This window comes from Catharus ustulatus, chromosome 1 (assembly GCF_009819885.2).
Source record: "Catharus ustulatus isolate bCatUst1 chromosome 1, bCatUst1.pri.v2, whole genome shotgun sequence".
NCBI lineage: Eukaryota > Metazoa > Chordata > Aves > Passeriformes > Turdidae > Catharus > Catharus ustulatus.
In genome coordinates, this window is record NC_046221.1 from 164,410,580 (window position 1) to 164,434,514 (window position 23,935).

Genomic DNA, 23,935 nt, shown 5'->3' on the forward strand with positions numbered 1-23,935 from the left:
CAAAGTGCAGCTGGGTCACTGTGGGGACAGGAGTGTCACATCAGTGCCACAGCAGTGTCACAGCAGTGTCACATCAGTGTCACAGCAGTGTCATCAATGTCACCAGTATCACATTGTCACAGTGTCACAGTGTCACATTGTCACACTGTCACAGTGTCACAGTGTCACAGTGCATGATGGGAGAGCCGAGGTCAACGGGGACAAAGTGCAGCTGGGTCACTGTGAGGGGACACAAATGACATCAGTGTCACATCAGTGTCACTTATATCACAGTAATGTCATCAGTGTCACCAATGTCACATCAGTGTCACCAATGTCACATCAGTGTCACAGTGTCACAGGGCACAATGGGAGTGCCCAGGTCAATAGGGACAAAGTGCAGCTGGGTCACTGTGGGGATGTGGGGACAGGAGTGACACCAGTGTCACCAGGGTCACAGCAATGTCATCAGTGTCATCAGTGTCACATCAGTGTCACCAGTGTCACATCAATGTCACAGCAGGGTCACAGTGCACGATGGGAGAGCCGAGATCAACCGGGACAAAGTGCAGCTGGGTCACTGTGGGGACACAAATGACATCAGTGTCACCAGGGTCACAGGGCACGATGGGAGAGCCCAGGTCCACGGGGACAAAGTGCAGCTGGGTCACTGTGGGGGGACAGGAGTGTCACATTGTCACATCAGTGTCACATCAGTGTCACAGTGCACGATGGGAGAGCCCAGATCAACAGGGACAAAGTGCAGCTGGGTCACTGTGAGGGGACAGGAGTGACACCAATGTCATCAGTGTCACATCAGTGTCACCAGGGTCACAGCAATGTCATCAGTGTCACATCAGTGTCACAGCATCACAGTGTCACATTGTCACAGTGTCACAGGGCACGATGGGAGAGCCGAGGTCAACCGGGACAAAGTGCAGCTGGGTCACTGTGGGGACAGAAATGTCACATCAGTGTCACCAGTGTCACATCAGTGTCACCAGGGTCACAGCAATGTCATCAGTGTCACCAGTGTCACATCAGCGTCATATAAGTGTCACACCCATGTCACACTCTCTGTGTGACCCCAGACCCTCGGTGACAAAGTGCCCCTGAGATGGGACAGCAGCACTGTCACATCCCCTGTGTCACCTCCTGTGTCACCTGCCCATGTCACCTCAGTGTCACTGCACCTCAGCATTGACCCAGCCGTGTCACCCTGGTGCCACACCCTTGTGTCACCTGTGGGCCACCCTCTGACCCCTCTGATGTCACCCCAGGTGTGTCCCTGTCCCCAGGTGTGTCCCTGTCCCCAGGTGTCCCCAGGTGTGTCCCTGTCCCCAGGTGTCCCCAGGTGTCCCCAGGTGTGTCACTCACCCCCCTGCAGCAGCCTGAGCCCCAGAGGTGACACCTGCACAATGAACTGGCCCTGGCCCAGCTGTGTCCCTGTCCCCAGGTGTGTCCCTGTCCCCAGGTGTCCCCAGGTGTGTCCCTGTCCCCAGGTGTCCCCAGGTGTCCCCAGGTGTGTCACTCACCCCCCTGCAGCAGTCTCAGCCCCAGAGGTGACACCTGCACGATGAACTGGCCCTGGCCCAGGTGTGTCCCTGTCCCCAGGTGTGTCCCTGTCCCCAGGTGTCCCCAGGTGTGTCCCCAGGTGTGTCACTCACCGCCCTGCAGCAGCCTCAGCCCCAGAGGTGACACCTGCACGATGAACTGGCCCTGGCCCAGGTGTGTCCCTGTCCCCAGGTGTCCCCAGGTGTCCCCAGGTGTGTCACTCACCGCCCTGCAGCAGTCTCAGCCCCAGAGGTGACACCTGCACGATGAACTGGCCCTGTCCCCAGGTGTGTCCCTGTCCCCAGGTGTGTCCTGTCCCAAGGTGTGTCCCTGTCCCCAGGTGTGTCCCTGTCCCCAGGTGTGTCCCCAGGTGTCCCCAGGTGTCCCCAGGTGTGTCACTCACCCCCCTGCAGCAGCCTGAGCCCCAGAGGTGACACCTGCACGATGAACTGGCCCTGGCCCAGGTGTGTCCCTGTCCCCAGGTGTCCCCAGGTGTCCCCAGGTGTGTCACTCACCCCCCTGCAGCAGCCTCAGCCCCAGAGGTGACACCTGCACGATGAACTGGCCCTGGCCCAGGTGTGTCCCTGTCCCCAGGTGTGTCCCTGTCCCCAGGTGTCCCCAGGTGTCCCCAGGTGTGTCACTCACCGCCCTGCAGCAGCCTCAGCCCCAGAGGTGACACCTGCACGATGAACTGGCCCTGGCCCAGGTGTGTCCCTGTCCCCAGGTGTCCCCAGGTGTCCCCAGGTGTGTCACTCACCCCCCTGCAGCAGTCTCAGCCCCAGAGGTGACACCTGCACGATGAACTGGCCCTGGCCCAGGTGTGTCCCTGTCCCCAGGTGTGTCCCTGTCCCCAGGTGTCCCCAGGTGTCCCCAGGTGTGTCACTCACCCCCCTGCAGCAGCCTGAGCCCCAGAGGTGACACCTGCACGATGAACTGGCCCTGGCCCAGGTGTGTCCCTGTCCCCAGGTGTCCCCAGGTGTCCCCAGGTGTGTCACTCACCCCCCTGCAGCAGCCTCAGCCCCAGAGGTGACACCTGCACGATGAACTGGCCCTGGCCCAGGTGTGTCCCTGTCCCCAGGTGTGTCCCTGTCCCCAGGTGTCCCCAGGTGTCCCCAGGTGTGTCACTCACCGCCCTGCAGCAGCCTCAGCCCCAGAGGTGACACCTGCACGATGAACTGGCCCTGGCCCAGGTGTGTCCCTGTCCCCAGGTGTCCCCAGGTGTCCCCAGGTGTGTCACTCACCCCCCTGCAGCAGTCTCAGCCCCAGAGGTGACACCTGCACGATGAACTGGCCCTGGCCCAGGTTCCCGGCGAACACGGTCGGGCCCTGCGTGGCGAAGCCGCTCGTGTCCAGCTCCAGGATCTCCTGTCCTGTCTGCAGGATCTGGGGACATTGGGGACATCGGGGACATTGGGGACATTGGGGACATCAGAGCATGGCAGCCACGCAGCCCCCAGGACATGAGTGCTGTCCCCATGGGGGACACTGAGGGGACATTGAGCCCTGGATGCGGCATCAAGGGAAGTCCCGAGAATTGTGTCACTGTCCCCCATGATGTCCCCATGATGTCCCCATGTCCCCATGTCCCCATGATGTCCCCAATGTCCCCTCATCATGGTGGAATCCTCCCTGCTCAGGATCAGGAAGCCCTGTCCCCATGTCCCCATGTCCCCATGTCCCTGTGATGTCCCCATGTCCCCTCACCATGGTGGAATCCTCCCTGCTCAGGATGAGGAAGCCCTGTCCCCATGTCCCCATGTCCCCATGTTCCTGTGATGTCCCCATGTCCCCATGTCCCCATGTCCCCGTGATGTCCCCATGTCCCCTCACCATGGTGGAATCCTCCCTGCTCAGGATCAGGAAGCCCTGTCCCCATGTCCCCATGTCCCCATGTCCCCATGTCCCCTCACCATGGTGGAATCCTCCCTGCTCAGGATCAGGAAGCCCTGTCCCCCATGTCCCCATGTCTCCATGTCCCCATGTCCCCAATGTCCCAATGTCCCCATGTCCCAATGTCCCCATGTCCCCAATGTCCCCATGTCCCCATGTCCCCATGTCCCCATGTCCCCATGTCCCCTCACCATGGTGGAATCCTCCCTGCTCAGGATGAGGAAGCCCTGTCCCCATGTCCCCATGTCCCCATGTCCCCATGTCCCCATGTCCCCATGTCCCCATGTCCCCTCACCATGGTGGAATCCTCCCTGCTCAGGATCAGGAAGCCCTGTCCCCATGTCCCCATGTCCCCATGTCCCCATGTCCCTGTGATGTCCCCATGTCCCCTCACCATGGTGGAATCCTCCCTGCTCAGGATCAGGAAGCCCTGTCCCCATGTCCCCATGTCCCCATGTCCCCATGTCCCCTCACCATGGTGGAATCCTCCCTGCTCAGGATCAGGAAGCCCTGTCCCCATGTCCCCATGTCCCCATGTCCCCATGTCCCTAGCCCTGTCCCCATGTCCCCATGTCCCCAATGTCCCCATGTCCCCATGTCCCCATGTCCCTGTGATGTCCCCATGTCCCCTCACCATGGTGGAATCCTCCCTGCTCAGGATCAGGAAGCCCTGTCCCCATGTCCCCATGTCCCCATGATGTCCCCATGTCCCCTCACCATGGTGGAATCCTCCCTGCTCAGGATGAGGAAGCCCTGTCCCCATGTCCCCATGTCCCCATGTCCCCATGTCCCCATGTCCCTGTGATGTCCCCATGTCCCCTCACCATGGTGGAATCCTCCCTGCTCAGGATGAGGAAGCCCTGTCCCCATGTCCCCATGTCCCCATGTCCCCATGTCCCCATGTCCCCTCACCATGGTGGAATCCTCCCTGCTCAGGATCAGGAAGCCCTGTCCCCATGTCCCCATGTCCCCAATGTCCCCATGTCCCCTCACCATGGTGGAATCCTCCCTGCTCAGGATCAGGAAGCCCTGTCCCCATGTCCCCATGTCCCCATGTCCCCATGTCCCCATGTCCCCATGTCCCCATGTCCCCTCACCATGGTGGAATCCTCCCTGCTCAGGATCAGGAAGCCCTGTCCCCATGTCCCCATGTCCCCATGTCCCCATGTCCCCATGTCCCCTCACCATGGTGGAATCCTCCCTGCTCAGGATCAGGAAGCCGTGCCGTTCCCCGTCCTCCTCAGAAGGTTCCGGAGCCGTTGTCCCCTCGGGCTCAGCGCTGGTCCCCGGGGCCACCTCCGGCTGTGGGGACACAGCCTGCTGGGGACACGGCCACAGGGACAGGGGGACACAGGGACACAGGGACATGGGGACATGGGGACATGGGGACACAGGGATGAGGGACATGGGGACACAGGGACATGGGGACACAGGGATGGGGACATGGGGACACAGGGACATGGGGACATGGGGACACAGGGAAGAGCGACAGGGGGACACTGGGAAATGGGACATGGGGACACGGAAATGGAGACACAGGGATGGGGGACAGGGACACAGGGACATGGGGACACACACAGGGACATGGGGACGCAGGGACACAGGGACAGACACACGGGGACATGGGGACACTGGGAAATGGGACATGGGGACACAGGGAAGGGGGACAGGGGGACATGGGGACACAGGGACATGGGACATGGGGACACAGGGATGAGGGACAGGGACGCAGGGACACAGGGACAGACACAGGGACATGGGGACACAGGGATGGGGACAGGGACATGGGGACATGGGGACACAGGGACAGGGATGGGGACATGGGTACACAGGGATGGGGGACAGGAACATGGGGACATGGAGGGACAGGGACAGGAACACAGGGACATGGGGGGACATGGGGACACAGGGAAGGGGGACAGGGACACAGGGACAGGGGGACACAGGGACATGGAGATACACAAGGATGGGGACAGGGGACATGGAGGGACATGGGGACACAGGGACATGGGGACAAACACTGGGACACAGGGACAGAGATGGGGACAGTGACACAGGGAGGGTGACATGGGGACACGGTGACACAGGGAAGGGGACTTGGGGACAAGGGACACAGGGACAGGGATGGGGGGACACAGGGAGAGTGACACAAGGACACAGGAGATGGTGACACAGGGAGGGTGACAGGTGACACACAGGTGACACAAGTGACACAGGGTGACACAGGGTGACACCCAGGTGACACACAGGTGACACAGGTGACACCCAGGTGACACAGGACTCACCTGTTCCCGCGGGGGTGGCGCTGTCACCGTCCACATGTCGTAACAGCCAGGCAGCTCGAACGTGGTGACAACCTGGGGCCGGATACTGCGCTGGGGACAGGGACAGAGGGGACAGTTAGGGACAGGGACAGGGACAGGGACAGTCAGGGACAGAGACAGGGACAGGGACAGGGAGAGGGACAGTCAGGGACAGGGACAGTCAGGGACAGGGACAGGGAGAGGGACAGTCAGGGACAGGGACAGTCAGGGACAGAGACAGGGACAGGGACAGGGAGAGGGACAGTCAGGGACAGGGACAGTCAGGGACAGGGACAGGGAGAGGGACAGTCAGGGACAGGGACAGTCAGGGACAGGGACAGGGACAGGGACAGTCAGGGACAGGGACAGGGATGGGGACAGGGACAGTTAGGGACAGAGACAGGGACAGGGACAGGGACACAGGGACACAGGGACAGTCAGGGACAGGGACAGTCAGGGACAGGGACAGGGACAGTCAGGGACAGGGACAGTCAGGGACAGTCAGGGACAGGGACAGTCAGGGACAGGGACAGGAACAGGGACAGTCAGGGACAGGGATGGGGACAGGGACAGGGACACAGGGACAGGGACAGGGACAGTCAGGGACAGGGACAGGGACAGGAACAGGGACAGTCAGGGACAGGGATAGGGGACAGGGACAGGGACAGAGGGGACAGGGATGGGGACAGTCAGGGACAGTCAGGGACAGTCAGGGACAGTCAGGGACAGGGACACAGGGACAGGGACAGAGGGGACAGTCAGGGACAGGGATGGGGACAGGGACAGGGGACAGGGACAGAGGGGACAGGGATGTGGAACTTTCAGGGTCCCCACATTTTTGGGGTGTCCCTGAGTGTCACAGTCAGGATTTTGGGGTGTCCCCATTTTTGGGGTGTCCCCATTTTTGGGGTGTCCCCGTTTTGGGGTGTCCGGGGGTGTCACAGTCAGGATTTTGGGGTGTCCCCATTTTAGGGTGTTCCCATTTTGGGGTGTCCCCATTTTTGGGGTGTCCCCATTTTTGGGGTGTCCCCATTTTAGGGTGTTCCCATTTTGGAGTGTCCCCATTTTTGGGGTGTCCCCATTTTAGGGTGTCCCCATTCTGGAGTGTCCCCATTTTTGGGGTGTCCCCGTTTTTGGGGTGTCCCTGTTTTTGGGGTGTCCCCATTTTGGGGTGTCACAGTCAGGATTTTGGGGTGTCCCCATTTTGGGGTGTCCCATTTTTAGGGTGTCACAGGGAGGTTTTTGGGGTGTCCCCATTTTTGGGGTGTCCCCATTTCGGGGTGTCCGGGGGTGTCACAGGTGCTCCCCACACTTTGGGGTCACCCTGGTTTGTCCCCAGCTCTGCTCTGGCACCGGGAGAGACCCCCGGGAACCTCCCACGGGGGATTTGGGGTGCGGGGTTTGGGGTGCAGGGTTTGGGGTTTGGGGTTTTTGGGGTGCAGGGTTTGAGGTGAAGGGTTTGGGGGGGATTTGGGGTTTTTGGCTTCAGGGGGGATTTGGAGTATGGGGGACTTGGGAGGTTTGGGGTTCAGAGGTGGTTTTGGGGTTCCAGGGGTGTGTTTGGGGTCCCAGGGGTGTGTTTGGGGTCCCAGGGGAGTTTTTGGGGTCCCAGGGATGTTTTTGGGGTCTCAGGGGTGGTTTTGGGATCTCAGGAAGGTTTTTAGGGTGGTTTTTTTAGTCTCAGGGGAGTTTTTGGGGTCCAGGGGATGTTTGTGGGGTGGTTTTGGGGTCCCAGGGGTGGTTTTAGGGTCTCAGGATGGTTTATGGGGTGGTTTTAGGGGTGTATTTGGGGTGTATTTGGGGTTTGCGGGGTGTTTGGGTACCTGCAGCACGGTGAGCGCCCCGTTCTTGCCGTACCCCGAGCACAGGACGATCTCCAGGTCGGGCTCGGGGCTGTTCTGGAACTGAGGGAGAAAAACGGTCAGGGGTGGGGTCAGGGTTGGGGTTTGGGGTCAGGGTTTGGGGTTTGGGGTCAGGTTTGGGGTCAGGGTTTGGGGTTTGGGGTCAGGGTTTGGGTTTGGGGTCAGGGTTTGGGGTCAGGGTTTGGGGTTTGGGGTCAGGGTTTGGGATGACTGCAGCCAGGTTTGGGGTGGATTTTGGAATTTTTGGGATGGGTTTTGGGGTTGATTTGGGGTTTTATGGATGGATTTTGAGGTTTTTTGGGGTGGATTTGGAGTTTTTGGGGTAGGTTTTGGGGTAGATTTTGGGGTTTTTGGGTACATTTTGGGATTTTGGGTCCCTCACCTCCTCAGACAGGAAGGCCGGGTTTGGGGTGGGTTTGGGGTTTTTTGGGGTTTATTTTTGGGTACATTTTGGGTACATTTGGGGTTTTTGGTCCCTCACCTCCTCAGACAGGAAGGCCGGGTTTGGGGTTGATTTTGGGGTTTATTTTTGGGTACATTTGGGGTTTTGGGTCCCTCACCTCCTCAGACAGGAAGGGCAGGTTGGGGTTTATTTTGGGGTGGGTTTGGGGTGGGTTTGGGGTTTATTTTGGGGTTTATTTTGGGGTACATTTGGGGTTTTTGATCTCTCACCTCCTCAGACAGGAAGGCCGGCTCCCCCATGGCCGCGTTGGCGCAGGGCCCGATGTTGAGGATGCTGTCACACACCTGGGACAGGGACAGGGACACGGTGACAGTGACAGGTGACACACACAGGTCACACAGGTGACAGAGATGACACACAGCTCACACCCAGGTGACACACAGATGACAGTGACAGTACCTCGAAGGAGTAGGTGACACACAGGTGACACAGGTACACACACAGGTGACACCCAGGTGACACAGATGACACACAGGTGACAGTGACAGTACCTTGAAGGAGCAGGTGACACAGGTACACACAGATGACCCAGGTGACACACACAGGTGACACAGAGGTGACACCCAGGTGGCAGTGACAGTGACAGGTGACACACAGGTGACAGTACCTCAAAGGAGTAGGTGACACACAGGTGACAGTGACAGGTGACACAGGTGACACACAGGTGACACAGGTGACAATGACAGTACCTCGAAGGAGTAGGTGACACAGATCACACACAGGTGACACAGGTGACACACAGGTGACACAGGTGACAGTGACAGGTGACAGTGACAGTACCTAAAGGAGTAAGTGACACACAGACGACACACAGCTCACACATGGATGACACCCAGGTGACAATGACAGTACCTCAAAGGAGTAGGTGACACAGGTGACACAGGTAATACAGGTGACACAGATGACACAGATGTGACACAGGTACACACACAGGTGACACAGGTGACACAGGAGACACAGGTGACAGTGACAGGTGACACAGCTCACACCCAGGTGACACAGATGACACAGTGACAGTGACAGATGACACCCAGGTGACAGAGCTCACACACAGATGACACAGTGACAGTGACACCCAGGTGACACAGGTGCCAGTACCTCGAAGGAGTAGGTGACACAGCTCACACACAGGTGACACAGATGACACAGTGACAGTGACACAGGTGACAATGACAGTACCTCAAAGGAGCAGGTGACACACAGGTGACACACAGGATCACACACAGGTGACACAGGTGACAGTGACAGATGACACACAGGTGACACCCAGGTGACACAGGTGACACAGGTGACAGTGACAGTACCTCAAAGGAGTGGGTGACACAGATCACACACAGGTGACACAGGTGACAGTGACAGTGACAAGTGACAGTGACACACAGGTGACAATGACAGTACCTCGAAGGAGTAGGTGACACAGATCACACACAGATGACACAGATGACACAGTGACAGTGACAGATGACACCCAGGTGACAGAGCTCACACACAGATGACACAGTGACAGTGACACACAGGTGACACAGGTGACACAGGTGACACCCAGGTGACACAGGTGACAGTACCTCGAAGGAGTAAGTGACACAGGTACACACACAGGTGACACACAGATGACACAGTGACAGTGACACAGATGACACAGTGATAGTGACACACAGATGACACAGTGACAGTGACACACAGGTGACACAGATGACACAGATGACCCAGGTGACACAGGTGCCAGTACCTCGAAGGAGTAGGTTGCCAGCTGTGTCCCCGAGGCCGCCTCGCTGCCGTACACCTCGATCTCATCGACCTCGTCCTGAGCCTGCGGCTTCCCCCCTGCCACAGGGACAGGGACACGTGTGACACCTACTGACACCTACTGCCACCCCTGTGCCACCCCCTGGGACACACTGCCACCCCTGGGACAGGGACACACCTGTCACCTACTGCCACCTACTGCCACCCCTGGGACACACTGCCACCCCTGTGCCATCCCCCTGGGACAGGGACACGTGTGACACACTGCCACCCCTGTGCCACCTACTGACACCCCTGTGTCACCCCCCTGCACGAGGACAGGGACACACCTGTCACCTGCTGCCACCCCCTGGGACACACTGCCACCCCCTGGGGACAGGGACACACCTGTCACCTACTGCCACCCCTGTGCCACCCCCCTGGGACAGGGACACACCTGTCACCTGCTGCCACCCCTGTGCCACCCCCCTGGGACAGGGACACACCTGTCACCTGCTGCCACCCCTGTGCCACCCCCCTGGGGACAGGGACACACCTGTCACCTGCTGCCACCCCTGTGCCACCCCCCTGGGACAGGGACACACCTGTCACCTGCTGCCACCCCTGTGCCACCCCCCTGGGACAGGGACACACCTGTCACCTACTGCCACCCCTGTGACACCCCCCTGGGACAGGGACAGGTGTGACACACTGCCACCCCCTGGGACAGGGACATACCTGTCACCTGCTGCCACCCCCCCCCTGCCACAGGGACAGGGACAGGTGTGACACATGTCACCTACTGCCACCCCTGTGTCACCTACTGCCACCCCCTGGGGACAGGGACAGGTGTGACACATGTCACCTACTGCCACCCCTGTGTCACCTACTGCCACCCCCTGGGGACAGGGACAGGTGTGACACATGTCACTACTGCCACCCCTGTGACACCTACTGCCACCCCTGTGCCACGCCCCTGGGGACAGGTGTGTCACCTACTGCCACCCCCCTGGGGACAGGGACATGTCTGTCACCCCCTGTGCTCCCAGGTGACACTGTCATTGTCACCACCCCCACCCTCTGCCACCCCCCATGTCACCTGTGTCACCTCCCCAGGACTCAGGGAGTCCCCAGGTGTGTCCCCTCCCTGTCACTGTCACCCCCCAGTGTCTCTAGGTGTCCCCACAGGTGTCCCCAAGTGTCCCCAGCTGTCCCCAGCTATTCCCAGGTGTCCCTCAGGTATCCTCAAGATGTCCCCAGGTGTCCCCAAAATGTCTCCAGATGTCCCCAAATGCCCCCCAGGTGTCCCCAACTGTCCCTAGATGTCCCCCAGATGTCTCCAGGTGTCCCCAGGATACCCCCAGGTGTCCCCAAAATGTCCCCAGATGTCCTCAAGTGTCCCCAAGATGTCTCCAGGTGTCCCTCAGGTATCCCCAGGTGTCCCCAGGATATCCCCCAGGCGTCCCCAAAATGTCCCCAGATGTCCTCAAGTGTCCCCAAGATGTCTCCAGGTGTCCCTCAGGTATCCCCAGGTGTCCCCAGGATATCCCCCAGGTGTCCCCAAATGCCCCCCAGGTGTTCCCCAGATGTCCTCAGGTGTCCCTCAAGTACCCCCAGGTGTCCCCAGACACCCCCCAGGTGTCCCCAAGTGTCCCTAGATGTCCCCCAGGTGTCCCCAGGTGTCCCCAGGTGTCCCCAGGTGTCCCCAGATGTCCCCAGGTGTCCCCACCTGCCCACGGCCCCGATGGCTCCGAGCGTTTCTTCTTCACCGGGGGCTCCTCCTGGGGGGGACAGGGACAGATTTGGGTCCCCCGGGTGACATTTGCGTCCCCGAGGTGTGATTTGGGGTCCCCAGGTGAGATTTGGGATCCCCAGGTGAATTTGGGGATTCCCCAGGTGAGATTTGGGGTTCCCCAGGTGTGATTTGGGGATTCCCAGGTGTGATTTGGGGTCCCCAGGTGAATTTTGAATCCCACCAGGTGGTTTTTGGGGATCCCCAGGTGAGATTTGTGCCCCCCGGGTGAATTTTGGTGTCCCCCAGGTGTGCTCTGTGTCCCCCAGGTGTGATTTGTGCTCTCACCTGTCTCTCAGGCCCCTCCCTGCCCACCCTGCCCAGGATCTCTGGGATGGGAATTTGGGGTCCCCAGGTGAATTTTGAAGCCCCTCAGGTGAATTTTGAAGCCCCCCAGGTGTGCTTTGTGTCCCCCAGGTGTGCTCTGTGCCCCCCAGGTGTGATTTGTGCTCTCACCTGTCTCTCAGGCCCCTCCTCGCCCGCCCTGCCCAGGATCTCTGGGATGGGGATTTGGGGTCGCGGGAAGGATTTGGGGTCCCCAGGTGAATTCTGAAGCCCCCCAGGTGAATTTTGGGGATTCCCAGGTGATATTTAAAGCCCCCCAGGTGTGCTTTGTGTCCCCCAGGTGTGCTCTGTGTCCCCCAGGTGTGCTCTGTGCCCCCCAGGTGTGATTTGTGCTCTCACCTGTCTCTCAGGCCCCTCCTTGCCCACCCTGCCCAGGATCTCTGGGATGGGGATTTGGGGTCGCGGGAAGGATTTGAGGATCCCCAGGTGAATTTTGAAGCCCCCCAGGTGATATTTAAAGCCCCCCAGGTGTGATTTGTGCCCCCCAGGTGTGCTCTGTGTCCCCCAGGTGTGCTCTGGGCTCTCACCTGTCTCTCAGGCCCCTCCTTGCCCGCCCCAGCCGGCGCCTCCTGCAGTTTCTCCGTGTACCTGAGCAGCAGCGAGTTGCCCAGGCGGGACCCCAGGAACAGATAGCCGGGCTCCAGAGGGACCATCTGGGGACACAGAGGGGCACAGCTGTCCCCTGATGTCCCCAAGGTGTCCCCAAGGTGTGCCCAAGGTGAGCCCAGGTGCTTACACAGGTGGTGAGGACGGAGGCGGCCGCTTTGTCGAAGTGGAAGGAGCGCACGGAGCGCATCCCGTCCGTGATCAGCGTCAGGACGTAGCTGGGACGGGAGGGGACACTTCAGGGAGGGTGACAGGAGACACCAGATCCTTGGGGACACCCCAAAATTCATGGGGACACCCAAAATACATGGGGACACCCCCAAAAATCCCCCCTTTGTCCCACAGAACAGAGCTCATCCCGTCCGTGATCAGCGTCAGGACATAGCTGGGATGGGAGGGGACACTTCAGGGAGGGTGACAGGTGACAGCAAAATCCCTTGGGGACACCCCAAAATCTCTTTGGAACACCCCAACAAAAAACCCAGGACCCCCCATGTCCCACAGGACAGAACTCAACCCATCCCTGATCAGGGCCAGGACACACAGGGGACATTTTGGAGGGACAGGACACCCCAAAATTCCTGGGGAGATCACAGAATCTGTTTGGGACACCCCAAAATCTCTTTGGGACACCCCAGAATCTCTTTGGGACACCCCAAATCCCTTGTGGACACCCCAGAATCCCTTGGTGACACCCCAGAATCCCTTTGGGGACATCCCAGAATCCCTTGGGGACAGCCCAAACCCCTTGGGGACAGCCCAGGACCCCTTGGGGACACCCCAGAGCCCCTTGGGGACACCCCAGAGCCCCTTGGGGACAGCCCAGGACCCCTTGGGGACAGCCCAGAGCCCCTTGGGGACACCCCAAAATCCCTTGGGGACACCCCCAAACCCCTTGGGGACACACCAGAACCCCTTGGGGACACCCCAAAATCCCTTGGGGACACCCCCAAACCCCTTGGGGACACCCCAGAGCCCCTTGGGGACATCCCAGGACCCCTTGGGGACATCCCAGGACCCCTTGGGGACACCCCAGAACCCCTTGGGGACACCCCAGAACCTCTTTGGGACACTCCAGAACCCCTTGGGGACACCCCAAACCCCTTGGGGACAGCCCAAAATCCCATGGGGACACCCCAGGACCCCTTGGGGACACCCCAAACCCCTTGGGGACAGCCCAGGACCCCTTGGGGACACCCCAGGACCCCTGGGGACACCCCAGAACCTGCTGGGGACACCCCAAAACCCCTTGGGGACACCCCAAATCCCTTGGGGACAGTCCATAACCTCTTGGGGACACCCCAAACCCTTTGGTGACACCCCAGATCCCTTGGGGACACCCCAGGACCCGTTGGGGACACCCCAGGACCCGTTGGGGACACCCCAGATCCCTTGGGGACACCCCAGGACCCGTTGGGGACACCCCAGATCCCTTGGGGACACCCCAGGACCCCTTGGGGACACCCCAGATCCCTTGGGGACAGCCCAGGACCCCTTGGGGACACCCCAGAACCCATTTGGGACACCCCAGATCCCTTGGGGACACCCCAGGACCCCTTGGGGACACCCCAAACCCCTTGGGGACACCCCAGAGCTCCTTGGGGACAGCCCCAAACCCCTTGGGGACACCCCCAAACCCCTTGGGGACAGCCCAGAACCCCTTTGGGGACACCCCAGAACCCATTTGGGACACCCCAAACCCCTTGGGGACAGCCCAGAGCCTCTTGGGGACACCCCAGAATCCCTTGGGGACACCCCAAACCTCTTGGGGACACCCCAGAATCCCTTGGGGACACCCCAGAGCCCCTTGGGGACACCCCAGAATCCATGGGGACACCCCAGAAGCCCTTGGGGACAGCCCAGGACCCCTTGGGGACAGCCCAGAATCTCTTTGAGACAGCCCAAACCCCCTTGGGGACAGCCCAGGACCCCTTGGTGACACCCCCAGACTCACATCTCCCCCCCCTTGAGCGAGATCACCATCTTGTCATAGGAGATGAAGGTGGCCTGGGCACAGTCCAGAGTCATCCTCACCCCCTCCTGGATCCCTGGGGACAGACAGGGACACTCAGGGACAGGGACAGCCAGAGACAGGGACAGTCAGGGATGGGACAGGGACACAGGGATGGGGACACAGGGACAGGGACACTCAGGGACAGGGACACTCGGGGACAGGGACACAGGGACACTCAGGGATGGGGACACAGGGACAGGGACACTCAGGGGTGGGGACAGGGACAGTCAGGGATGGGGACACAGGGACAGGGACACAGGGACAGGGACACTCAGGGACACAGGGACAGTCAGGGGTGGGGACAGTCAGGGATGGGGACACAGGGACACTCAGGGACAGGGACACTCAGGGACAGGGACAGGGACACAGGGACAGGGACACTCAGGGACAGGGACACAGGGACAGTCAGGGATGGGGACACAAGGACAGGGACACAGGGACAGTCAGGGACAGGGACAGTCAGGGGTGGGGACACAGGGACAGGGACAGAGGGACAGGGATGGGGACACAGGGACAGGGATGGGGACACAGGGATGGGGACAGGGACACAGGGATGGGGACACAGGGACAGGGACAGTCAGGGATGGGGACAGTCAGGGGTGGGGATAGGGACAGGGACACTCAGGGACAGGGACACTCAGGGACAGGGACACTCAGGGACAGGGCACAGGGACACTCAGGGGTGGGGACACAGGGACACTCAGGGACAGGGACACAGGGACACTCAGGGAGAGGGACACTCAAGGACACGGACACAGGGACACTCAGGGATGGGGACATAGGGACAAGGACATGGACAGGGAGGAGACAGGGATGGGGACAGGGAGGGGACAGGGAGGGGACAGCGACAGGGACAGGGACAGGGGAGGAAGAGAAAGAAGAGGAAGATGAGGGAAGCGAGGATAACAAAGGATGAGGAGAGAAAAACACAAGGAGGAAAATGAGGGGCAGGAAATGGGGATGAGGAGGAGGAGGATGAGAGGGATGAGGATGATGATGGGGATGAAGATGAGGTTGTGAGGATGAGGAGGATGAGGATGAAGATGAGGATGATGAGGGGAGGAGGAGGATGAGGATGAAGATGAGGTTGTGAGGATGAAGAGAATGAGGATGAAGATGAGTCTGAGGATGAAGAGGATGAAGATGAGGATGAGGATGAAGAGGATGAAGATGAGGATGAGGATGATGAGGATGAAGATGAGGATGAGGATGAAAGGGATGAAGATGAGGATGAAGATGAGGCAGATGATGAGGATGCTGAGGATGACAGGGATGAGGATGACAATGAGGCTGAGGAAGATGAGGATGAAGATGAGGATAACAGGGATGAGGATGATGAGGATAATGAGGATGATGAGGATGAAGATGACAGGGATGAGAATGATGAGGACAAGGAGTAGGATGAGGGATGAGGATGATGGGGATGGTGAGGATGAGGCTGAAGAGAAGGATGATGAGGATGAGGAGGATGACAGGGATGTGGGTGATGAGGATGATGAGGCTGAGGAAGATGATGATGAGGATGATGGGGATGATGGGGATGATGAGGATGATGAGGATGAAGATGAGGCTGAAGAGGAGGATGATGAGGGGATGAGGAGGAGGATGAGGATGATGGGGATCAGGATGATGAGAATGAGGCTGAAGAGGAGGGTGAGGATGATGAGGAGGACGAGGAGGATGATGAAGATGATGGGGATGAGGCTGAAGAGGATGAGGAGGATGAGGAGGATGATGAGGAGGATGAGAAGGATGAGGTTGAAGAGCAGGATGATGAGGATGATGAGGATGAAGATGAGGCTGAGGATGAAGATGAGGATGATGAGGGGATGAGGATGATGAGGAAGAGGCTGAAGAGGACGATGATGAAGATGACGAGGATAATGAGGATGATGGGGATGATGGGGATGAGGCTGAAGAGGAGGAAGATAAGGATGATGGGGATGATGAGGATAAGAATGATGAGGATGATGAGGATGAAGATGAGGATGATGAGGGGATGAGGATGATGAGAATGAGGCTGAAGATGAGGATGGGGATGATGAGGAGGATGAGGAGGATGAGGCTGAAGATGAGGATGGGGATGATGAGGAGGATGAGGAGGATGAGGCTGAAGATGAGGATGGGGATGATGAGGAGGATGAGGAGGATGAGGCTGAAGAGGAGGATAATGAGGATGATGAGGATGGGGATGATGATGCTGAAGAGGAGAATGATGAGGATGATGATGAGGTTGAGGATGAGGATGATGAGGATGATGAGGATGATGGGGATGGGGATGAGGCTGAAGAGAAGGAGGATGAGAAAGATGAGAAGGATGATGAGGATGATGGGGAGGAGGATGAGGAGGATGAGGCTGAAGAGGAGGATGATGATGAAGATGATGAGGATGATAGGGATGATGGGGATGATGAGGATGATGAGGGTGAGGAGGATGAGGAGGATGTGGCTGAAGAGGAGGATGATGAAGATGATGGGGATGGGGATGAGGCTGAAGAGAAGGAGGATGAGAAGGATGAGAAGGCTGAGGAGGATGAGGATGAGGGGGAGGAGGAGGATGATGAGGATGATGAGGATGGGGATGATGACGCTGAAGAGGAGAATGATGAGGATGATGATGAGGTTGAGGATGATGAGGCTGAGGAGGATGATGAGGATGAGGATGATGATGAGGATGAAGATGGGGACGAGGACTAGGATGAGAATGATGAGGATGAGGAGGATGATGAGGATGATGAGGATGAGGCTGAGGATGATGAGGATGAGGATGCTGAGGATGATGAGGATGATGAGGATGAAGATGAGGTGGATGACGAGGATGATGAGCATGAGGATGATGAGGATGAGGATGCTGAGGATGGGGATGATGATGATGATGATGAGAATGAGGATGCTGAGGATGAGGATGCTGAGGATGGGGATGATGATGATGAAGCTGAGGCTGAGGAGCAGCAGCGAGGCCGAAGGCTGTCCTTACGCAGCGGGAACACGGTGGTGCCGCAGGTGAGGCTGTTGAGGGCGACCCCGTACGGGGGCACGCTCTGGTTCAGGTACAGCAGCGAGTTCACCGCAAAGATCACCACGCCACCTGCCACGGGGACAGGGACACCACGGTGTCACCACAGTGTCACCATGGTGTCAGTGTCACCACAGTGTCACCACAGTGTCACCACGCCACCTGCCACAGGGGGACAGTGTCACCATGGTGTCACCACAGTGTCATTGTCACCAACAGTGCCACCACAGAGTCACCAACAGTGCCACTACAGCGTCAGTGTCACCACACCACCACCACGCCACCTGGCACAGGGACAGGGACAGTGTCACCACGGTGTCACCACGGTGTCACCAACAGGGTCATTATCACCAACAGTGCCACCACAGAGTCACCAACAGTGCCACTACAGCGTCAGTGTCACCACACCACCACCACGCCACCTGGCACAGGGACAGGGACACCACGGTGTCACCACAGTGTCAGTGTCACCACAGTGTCACCACAGTGTCACCACGCCACCTGCCACAGGGACGGTGTCACCATGGTGTCACCACAGTGTCAGTGTCACCACAGTGTCACCACGCCACCTGCCACAGGGACAGGGACAGTGTCACCACGGTGTCACCACAGTGTCAGTGTCACCACAGTGTCACCACAGTGTCACCACGCCACCTGCCACAGGGACGGTGTCACCACGGTGTCACCACAGTGTCAGTGTCACCACAGTGTCACCACAGTGTCAGTGTCACCACACCATCACCACACCATCACCATGCCCCCTGGGACAGGGACAGTGTCACCACAGTGTCAGTGTCACCAACTCTGTCACCACAGTGTCAGTGTCATCACATCATCACCACATTGTCACCATGCCCCCTGGGACACGGAGACAGGGACAGGGACAGTGTCACCAACAGTGCCACCACAGTGTCACCAACAGTGTCACCGCAGTGTCATTGTCACCACAGTGTCACCACACCACCTGGGACACGGGGACAGGGACAGTGTCACCACACTGTCACCACGCCCCCTGGGACACAAGGACAGGGACAGTGTCACCACAGTGTCTGTGTCAACACAGTGTCATTGTCACCACACCGTCACCACACTGTCACCACACCATCACCACGCCACCTGGGACAGGGACAGTGTCACCACACCATAACCAACAGTGTCAGTGTCACCACAGCGTCACCAATACTGTCACCACGCCCCCTGGGACATGGGGACAGAGTCACCAACTGTGTCACCACAGTGTCATTGTCACCACACCGTCACCACACCATCACCACGCCACCTGGGACATGGGGACAGGGACAGTGTCACCACACCACCTGGGACATGGGGACAGTGTCACCACAGTGTCACCAACAGTGTCATTGTCACCAAAAGTGCCACCAACACCATGCTGCCTGCCACAGGGACAGGGACAGTGTCAGTGTCACCACACCATCACCATGCCCCCTGGGACACGGGGACAGTGTCATTGTCACCAACAGCGTCACCACAGTGTCAGTGCCACCACACCCCCTGCCACAGGGACAGGGACAGTGTCACCACAGTGTCACCACAGTGTCACCAACAGTGTCAGTGTCACCACAGTGTCACCATGCCCCCTGGGACATGGGCACAGTGTCATTGTCACTGTGTCACTGTGTCACTGTCCCTGTGTCACTGTCACTGTCACTGTGTCACTGTCGCTGTGTCACTGTCCCTGTGTCCCTGTCAGTGTCACTGTGTCACTGTGTCACTGTGTCCCTGTGTCACTGTGTCACTGTCCCTGTGTCCCTGTCAGTGTCACTGTGTCCCTGTGTCACTGTCCCTGTGTCACTGTCCCTGTGTCACTGTCACTGTGTCCCTGTGTCACTGTCACTGTGTCACTGTCACTGTCACTGTGTCCCTGTCACTGTCACTGTGTCACTGTCACTGTGTCACTGTCACTGTGTCCCTGTGTCACTGTCACTGTAACTGTCACTGTGTCACTGTCACTGTGTCCCTGTGTCACTGTGTCACTGTGCCACTGTGCCACTGTGTCACTGTCACTGTGTCACTGTCACTGTCACTGTGTCCCTGTCACTGTCACTGTGTCACTGTCACTGTGTCACTGTGTCACTGTCACTGTAACTGTCACTGTGTCACTGTCACTGTGTCACTGTGTCACTGTCACTGTGTCACTGTCACTGTGTCCCTGTCACTGTCACTGTGTCACTGTCACTGTGTCACTGTCACTGTGTCACTGTGTCACTGTCACTGTGTCACTGTGTCACTGTGTCACTGTCCCTGTCAGTGTCACTCACCGATGGGTTTGGGGACAGGCAGTGCCTGGGTGCAGTCGAAGGGCAGCGAGCTCAGTGACCCTGTCACTGTGTCACTGTCACTGTGTCACTGTCACTGTGTCACTGTGTCACTGTCACTGTGTCACTGTCACTGTCACTGTGTCACTGTGTCCCTGTGTCACTGTGTCACTGTCCCTGTGTCACTGTCACTGTGTCACTGTCACTGTGTCACTGTCACTGTCACTGTGTCACTGTGTCCCTGTGTCACTGTGTCACTGTCCCTGTGTCACTGTCACTGTGTCACTGTCCCTGTCAGTGTCACTCACCGATGGGTTTGGGGACAGGCAGTGCCTGGGTGCAGTCGAAGGGCAGTGAGCTCAGTGACCAGATGACCGGGTGGACGCGCTGCAGGATGTTCAGAGAGATGGCCACGATGCTGCACGTGTCCTGTCGCACTGCCACCCTCCTGTGGGGACAGCACTGTCACCTGGGGGTGACAGACACACCCTGACCCCCACAGGTGTCCTGTCGCACTGCCACCCTCCTGTGGGGACACCGGTGTCACCTGGGGGGTGACAGACACACCCTGACCCCCACAGGTGTCCTGTTGCACTGCCACCCTCCTGTGGGGACAGCAGTGTCACCTCTGTGTCACCTGGGGGTGACAGACACACCCTGACCCCCACAGGTGTCCTGTCACACTGCCACCCTCCTGTGGGGACAGCAGTGTCACCTCTGTGTCACCTCTGTGTCACCTGGGGGTGACAGACACACCCTGACCCCCACAGGTGTCCTGTGGCACTGCCACCCTCCTGTGGGGACACCAGTGTCACCTCTGTGTCACCTGGGGGTGACAGATACGCCCTGACCCCCACAGGTGTCCTGTCGCACTGCCACCCTCCTGTTGGGACACCAGTGTCACATCTGTGTCACCTGGGGGGTGACAGACACACCCTGAGCCCCACAGGTGTCCTGTTGCACTGTCACCCTCCTATGGGGACAGCAGTGTCACCTCTGTGTCACCTCTGTGTCACCTGGGGGTCACAAACACACCCTGACCCCCACAGGTGTCCTGTCGCACTGCCACCCTCCTGTGGGGACACCAGTGTCACCTCTGTGTCACCTGGGGGGTGACAGATACGCCCTGACCCCCACAGGTGTCCTGTCGCACTGCCACCCTCCTGTGGGGACACCAGTGTCACCTCTGTGTCACCTGGGGGGTGACACACACACCCTGACCCCCACAGGTGTCCTGTCGCACTGCCACCCTCCTGTGGGGACACCAGTGTCACCTGGGGGGTCACAGACACACCCTGACCCCCACAGGTGTCCTGTTGCACTGCCACCCTCCTGTGGGGACAGCAGTGTCACCTCTGTGTCACCTGGGGGTCACAGACACACCCTGACCCCCACAGGTGTCCTGTCACACTGCCACCCTCCTGTGGGGACACCAGTGTCACCTCTGTGTCACCTCTGTGTCACCTGGGGGTGACAGACACACCCTGACCCCCACAGATTTCCTGTCGCACTGCCACCCTCCTGTGGGGACACCCCAATGTCACCTGGCGTGACCCCTGACCCCCCAGCCCTGTCACCCCTTTGGGGACACCTCAATGTCACCAGGAGGTGACAGAGTGACCCCCTGGCTGTCCCCTGTGTCCCCACAGTCACTGTCACCCTCAAACTGGGCAGTGTCCCCTGGCCCTGGACACCCAAATTCTCCCTGAAATCCCCCAAAATTCCCCCAAAATTCCCTAAAATCTCCCTGAAACCCCCTCAAATCTCCCCTAAATTCCTTCCAGACCCCCAAAATTCCCCCAAAATTCCATAAAATCTTCCTGAAACCTCCTGAAATCTTCCTGAAAACCCCTCAAATCTTCCTGAAACCCCCCAAAATTCACTCCAGATCCCCCAAAATTCCCCCAAAACTCCCTAAAATCTTCCTGAAACCTCCTCAAATTCACTCTGAACCCCCCAAAATTCAATCCAGATCCCCCAAATTCCCCCAAAATTCCCTAAAATCTCCCTGAAACCTCCTGAAATCTTCCTGAAAACCCCTCAAATTCCATCCAGACCCCCCAAATTCCCTCCAGACCCCCAAATTCCAGCACTGACCCAGGCCAGGTCTGGTTGGGCTCCAAGAGGATCAGCAGGGCTCACGGTGACCATGCAGGAAAATCATGGCCTGGGACCCTCAAATTCCCCCTAAAACCCCACTTAAACCCCCTAAAATTCCATTCAGTCCCCCCAAATTCTCTCCAGACCCCCCAAATTCTCTCCAGACCCCTGAAAATCCGGGACTGACCCAGGCCAGGTCTGGTTGGGCTCGAAGAGGATCAGCAGGGTGGGCTCATGGTGGCCATGCAGGAAAATCATGGCTTGGGACCTCCAAAATTCCCCTAAAATCCCCCAAATTGTCCCAAAATTCCATAAAATCTCCCTGAAACCTCCTGAAATTTTCCTGAAACCTCCTCAAATTCACTCCAGACTCCCCAGATTCACTCCAGACCCCCCAAATTCCAGCACTGACCCAGGCCAGGTCTGGTTGGGCTCCAAGAGGATCAGCAGGGTGGGCTCATGGAATTACATGGTATAGGACCCCCAAATCCCCTAAAACCCCCCAAAATCCCCCTCAAACCACCCTAAAATCCCTCTGAAACCCCCTAAAATTCCATCCAGACCCCACAAATTTTGGAACTGACCCAGGCCAGGTCTGGTTGGGCTCAAAGAGGATCAGCAGGGTGGGCTCATGGTGGCCATGCAGGAAAATCATGGCTTGGGACCTCCAAAATTCCCCTAAAATCCCCCAAAATTCCCTCAAAAATCCATAAAATCCCCCTGAAACTTCCTTAAATCTTCCTGAAACCTCCTCAAAGTCCATCCAGACCCCCTAAATTCACTCCAGACCCCCCAAATTCCAGCACTGACCCGGGCCAGGTCTGGTTGGGCTCCAAGAGGATCAGCAGGGTGGGCTCACAGTGACCATGCAGGAAAATCATGGACTGGGACCCCCAAAACCCCCCTGAAATCCCCCAAATTCCCCTAAAAGTCTCTCAAATCCCCCTGAAACCTCCTCAAATCTTCCTGAAATCCCCTCAAATTCCCTCCAGACCCCCCAAACTGTGGCACTGACCCAGGCCAGGTCTGGTTGGGCTCCAAGAGGATCAGCAGGGTGGGCTCACGGTGGCCATGAAGGAATTACATGGTATAGGACCCCCAAAATTCCCCCTAAAATCCCCTTGAAACCCCTCTAAAACCCCTCAAAACCCCCTCAAATTCCCTCCAGACCCCCAAAATTCTGGCACTGACCCGGGCCAGGTCTGGTTGGGCTCGAAGAGGATCAGCAGGGTGGGCTCATGGTGGCCATGCAAGAATTACATGGTATAGGACCCCAAAATCCCCCAAAATCTTCCTGAAACCTCCTCAAATCCCACTGAAATCCCCCCAAATTCCCTCCAGACCCCCCAAATCCCGGGACTAACCCAGGCCAGGTCTGGTTGGGCTCGAAGAGGATCAGCAGGGTGGGCTCATAGTAGCCATGCAGGAACTGCATGTCGATGATGTTGAGCAGTTTCTCGTCCAGCTCGCGCACGTCGATGATGTAGCTGGGCAGGAAACTCGACTTCTGCCTGCGGGGATTTGGGGGTTCAGGGGGGTTTCCATGATTTGGGGGGCTCAGGGAGGGTGCAGGGGGGGCTCTCACCCCTCTCCCACCAGCCCCTCGTGCTCGTCAGCCAGGGAATCGCGGCGGAAGGGCAGCACCACCAGGCGCGTGCCGTAGATCAGCATCACCGCGCAGCGCCCGTCGGGGTCCACGCGCACTCGGGGGGTGTGCACGTTCTGAACGAAGCCATCCTGGAATAAAAGGGGGATTTGGGGTGTGGGGTGTGTGGGGAACACCAAAATCCAGCCCAGAGTGACCCCAAAGGGATGGATCCACCAAGGGTTTCACACCCACACACGCGGGGTGTGAACGTTCTGAATGAAGCCATCGTAAAAAAATGGGGGTTTGGGGGAAGTTTGGGATTTGGGGAGCCCCAAAATCCATCCCAGAGAGATCCCAAAAAGACCCCAAGGGTCTCAAACTCAGGGGTTGTGCAGGTTCTGAATGAAGCCATCCTAAAAAAT

The 23,935-nt window shown here is 58.5% G+C and overlaps 1 protein-coding gene across 1 annotated transcript in view; it reads right to left on the minus strand.

Moving 5' to 3' along the window:
• Positions 1 to 23,935, minus strand: part of CPSF1 (cleavage and polyadenylation specific factor 1) — a 72,380-nt gene that overhangs the window by 36,310 nt on the left and 12,135 nt on the right. The window contains exons 6-19 of the mRNA XM_033072442.1: positions 23,511 to 23,662; positions 23,290 to 23,436; positions 20,134 to 20,273; positions 17,511 to 17,621; positions 14,474 to 14,567; positions 12,650 to 12,737; positions 12,441 to 12,566; positions 11,506 to 11,557; positions 9,781 to 9,875; positions 8,261 to 8,335; positions 7,550 to 7,630; positions 5,709 to 5,798; positions 4,609 to 4,725; positions 2,775 to 2,916 (exon numbers count right to left, since the gene is read on the minus strand). Coding sequence (XP_032928333.1) covers positions 2,775 to 2,916; positions 4,609 to 4,725; positions 5,709 to 5,798; positions 7,550 to 7,630; positions 8,261 to 8,335; positions 9,781 to 9,875; positions 11,506 to 11,557; positions 12,441 to 12,566; positions 12,650 to 12,737; positions 14,474 to 14,567; positions 17,511 to 17,621; positions 20,134 to 20,273; positions 23,290 to 23,436; positions 23,511 to 23,662 — 1,510 coding nt within the window. The remainder of the gene's footprint in view (positions 1 to 2,774; positions 2,917 to 4,608; positions 4,726 to 5,708; positions 5,799 to 7,549; positions 7,631 to 8,260; positions 8,336 to 9,780; positions 9,876 to 11,505; positions 11,558 to 12,440; positions 12,567 to 12,649; positions 12,738 to 14,473; positions 14,568 to 17,510; positions 17,622 to 20,133; positions 20,274 to 23,289; positions 23,437 to 23,510; positions 23,663 to 23,935) is intronic.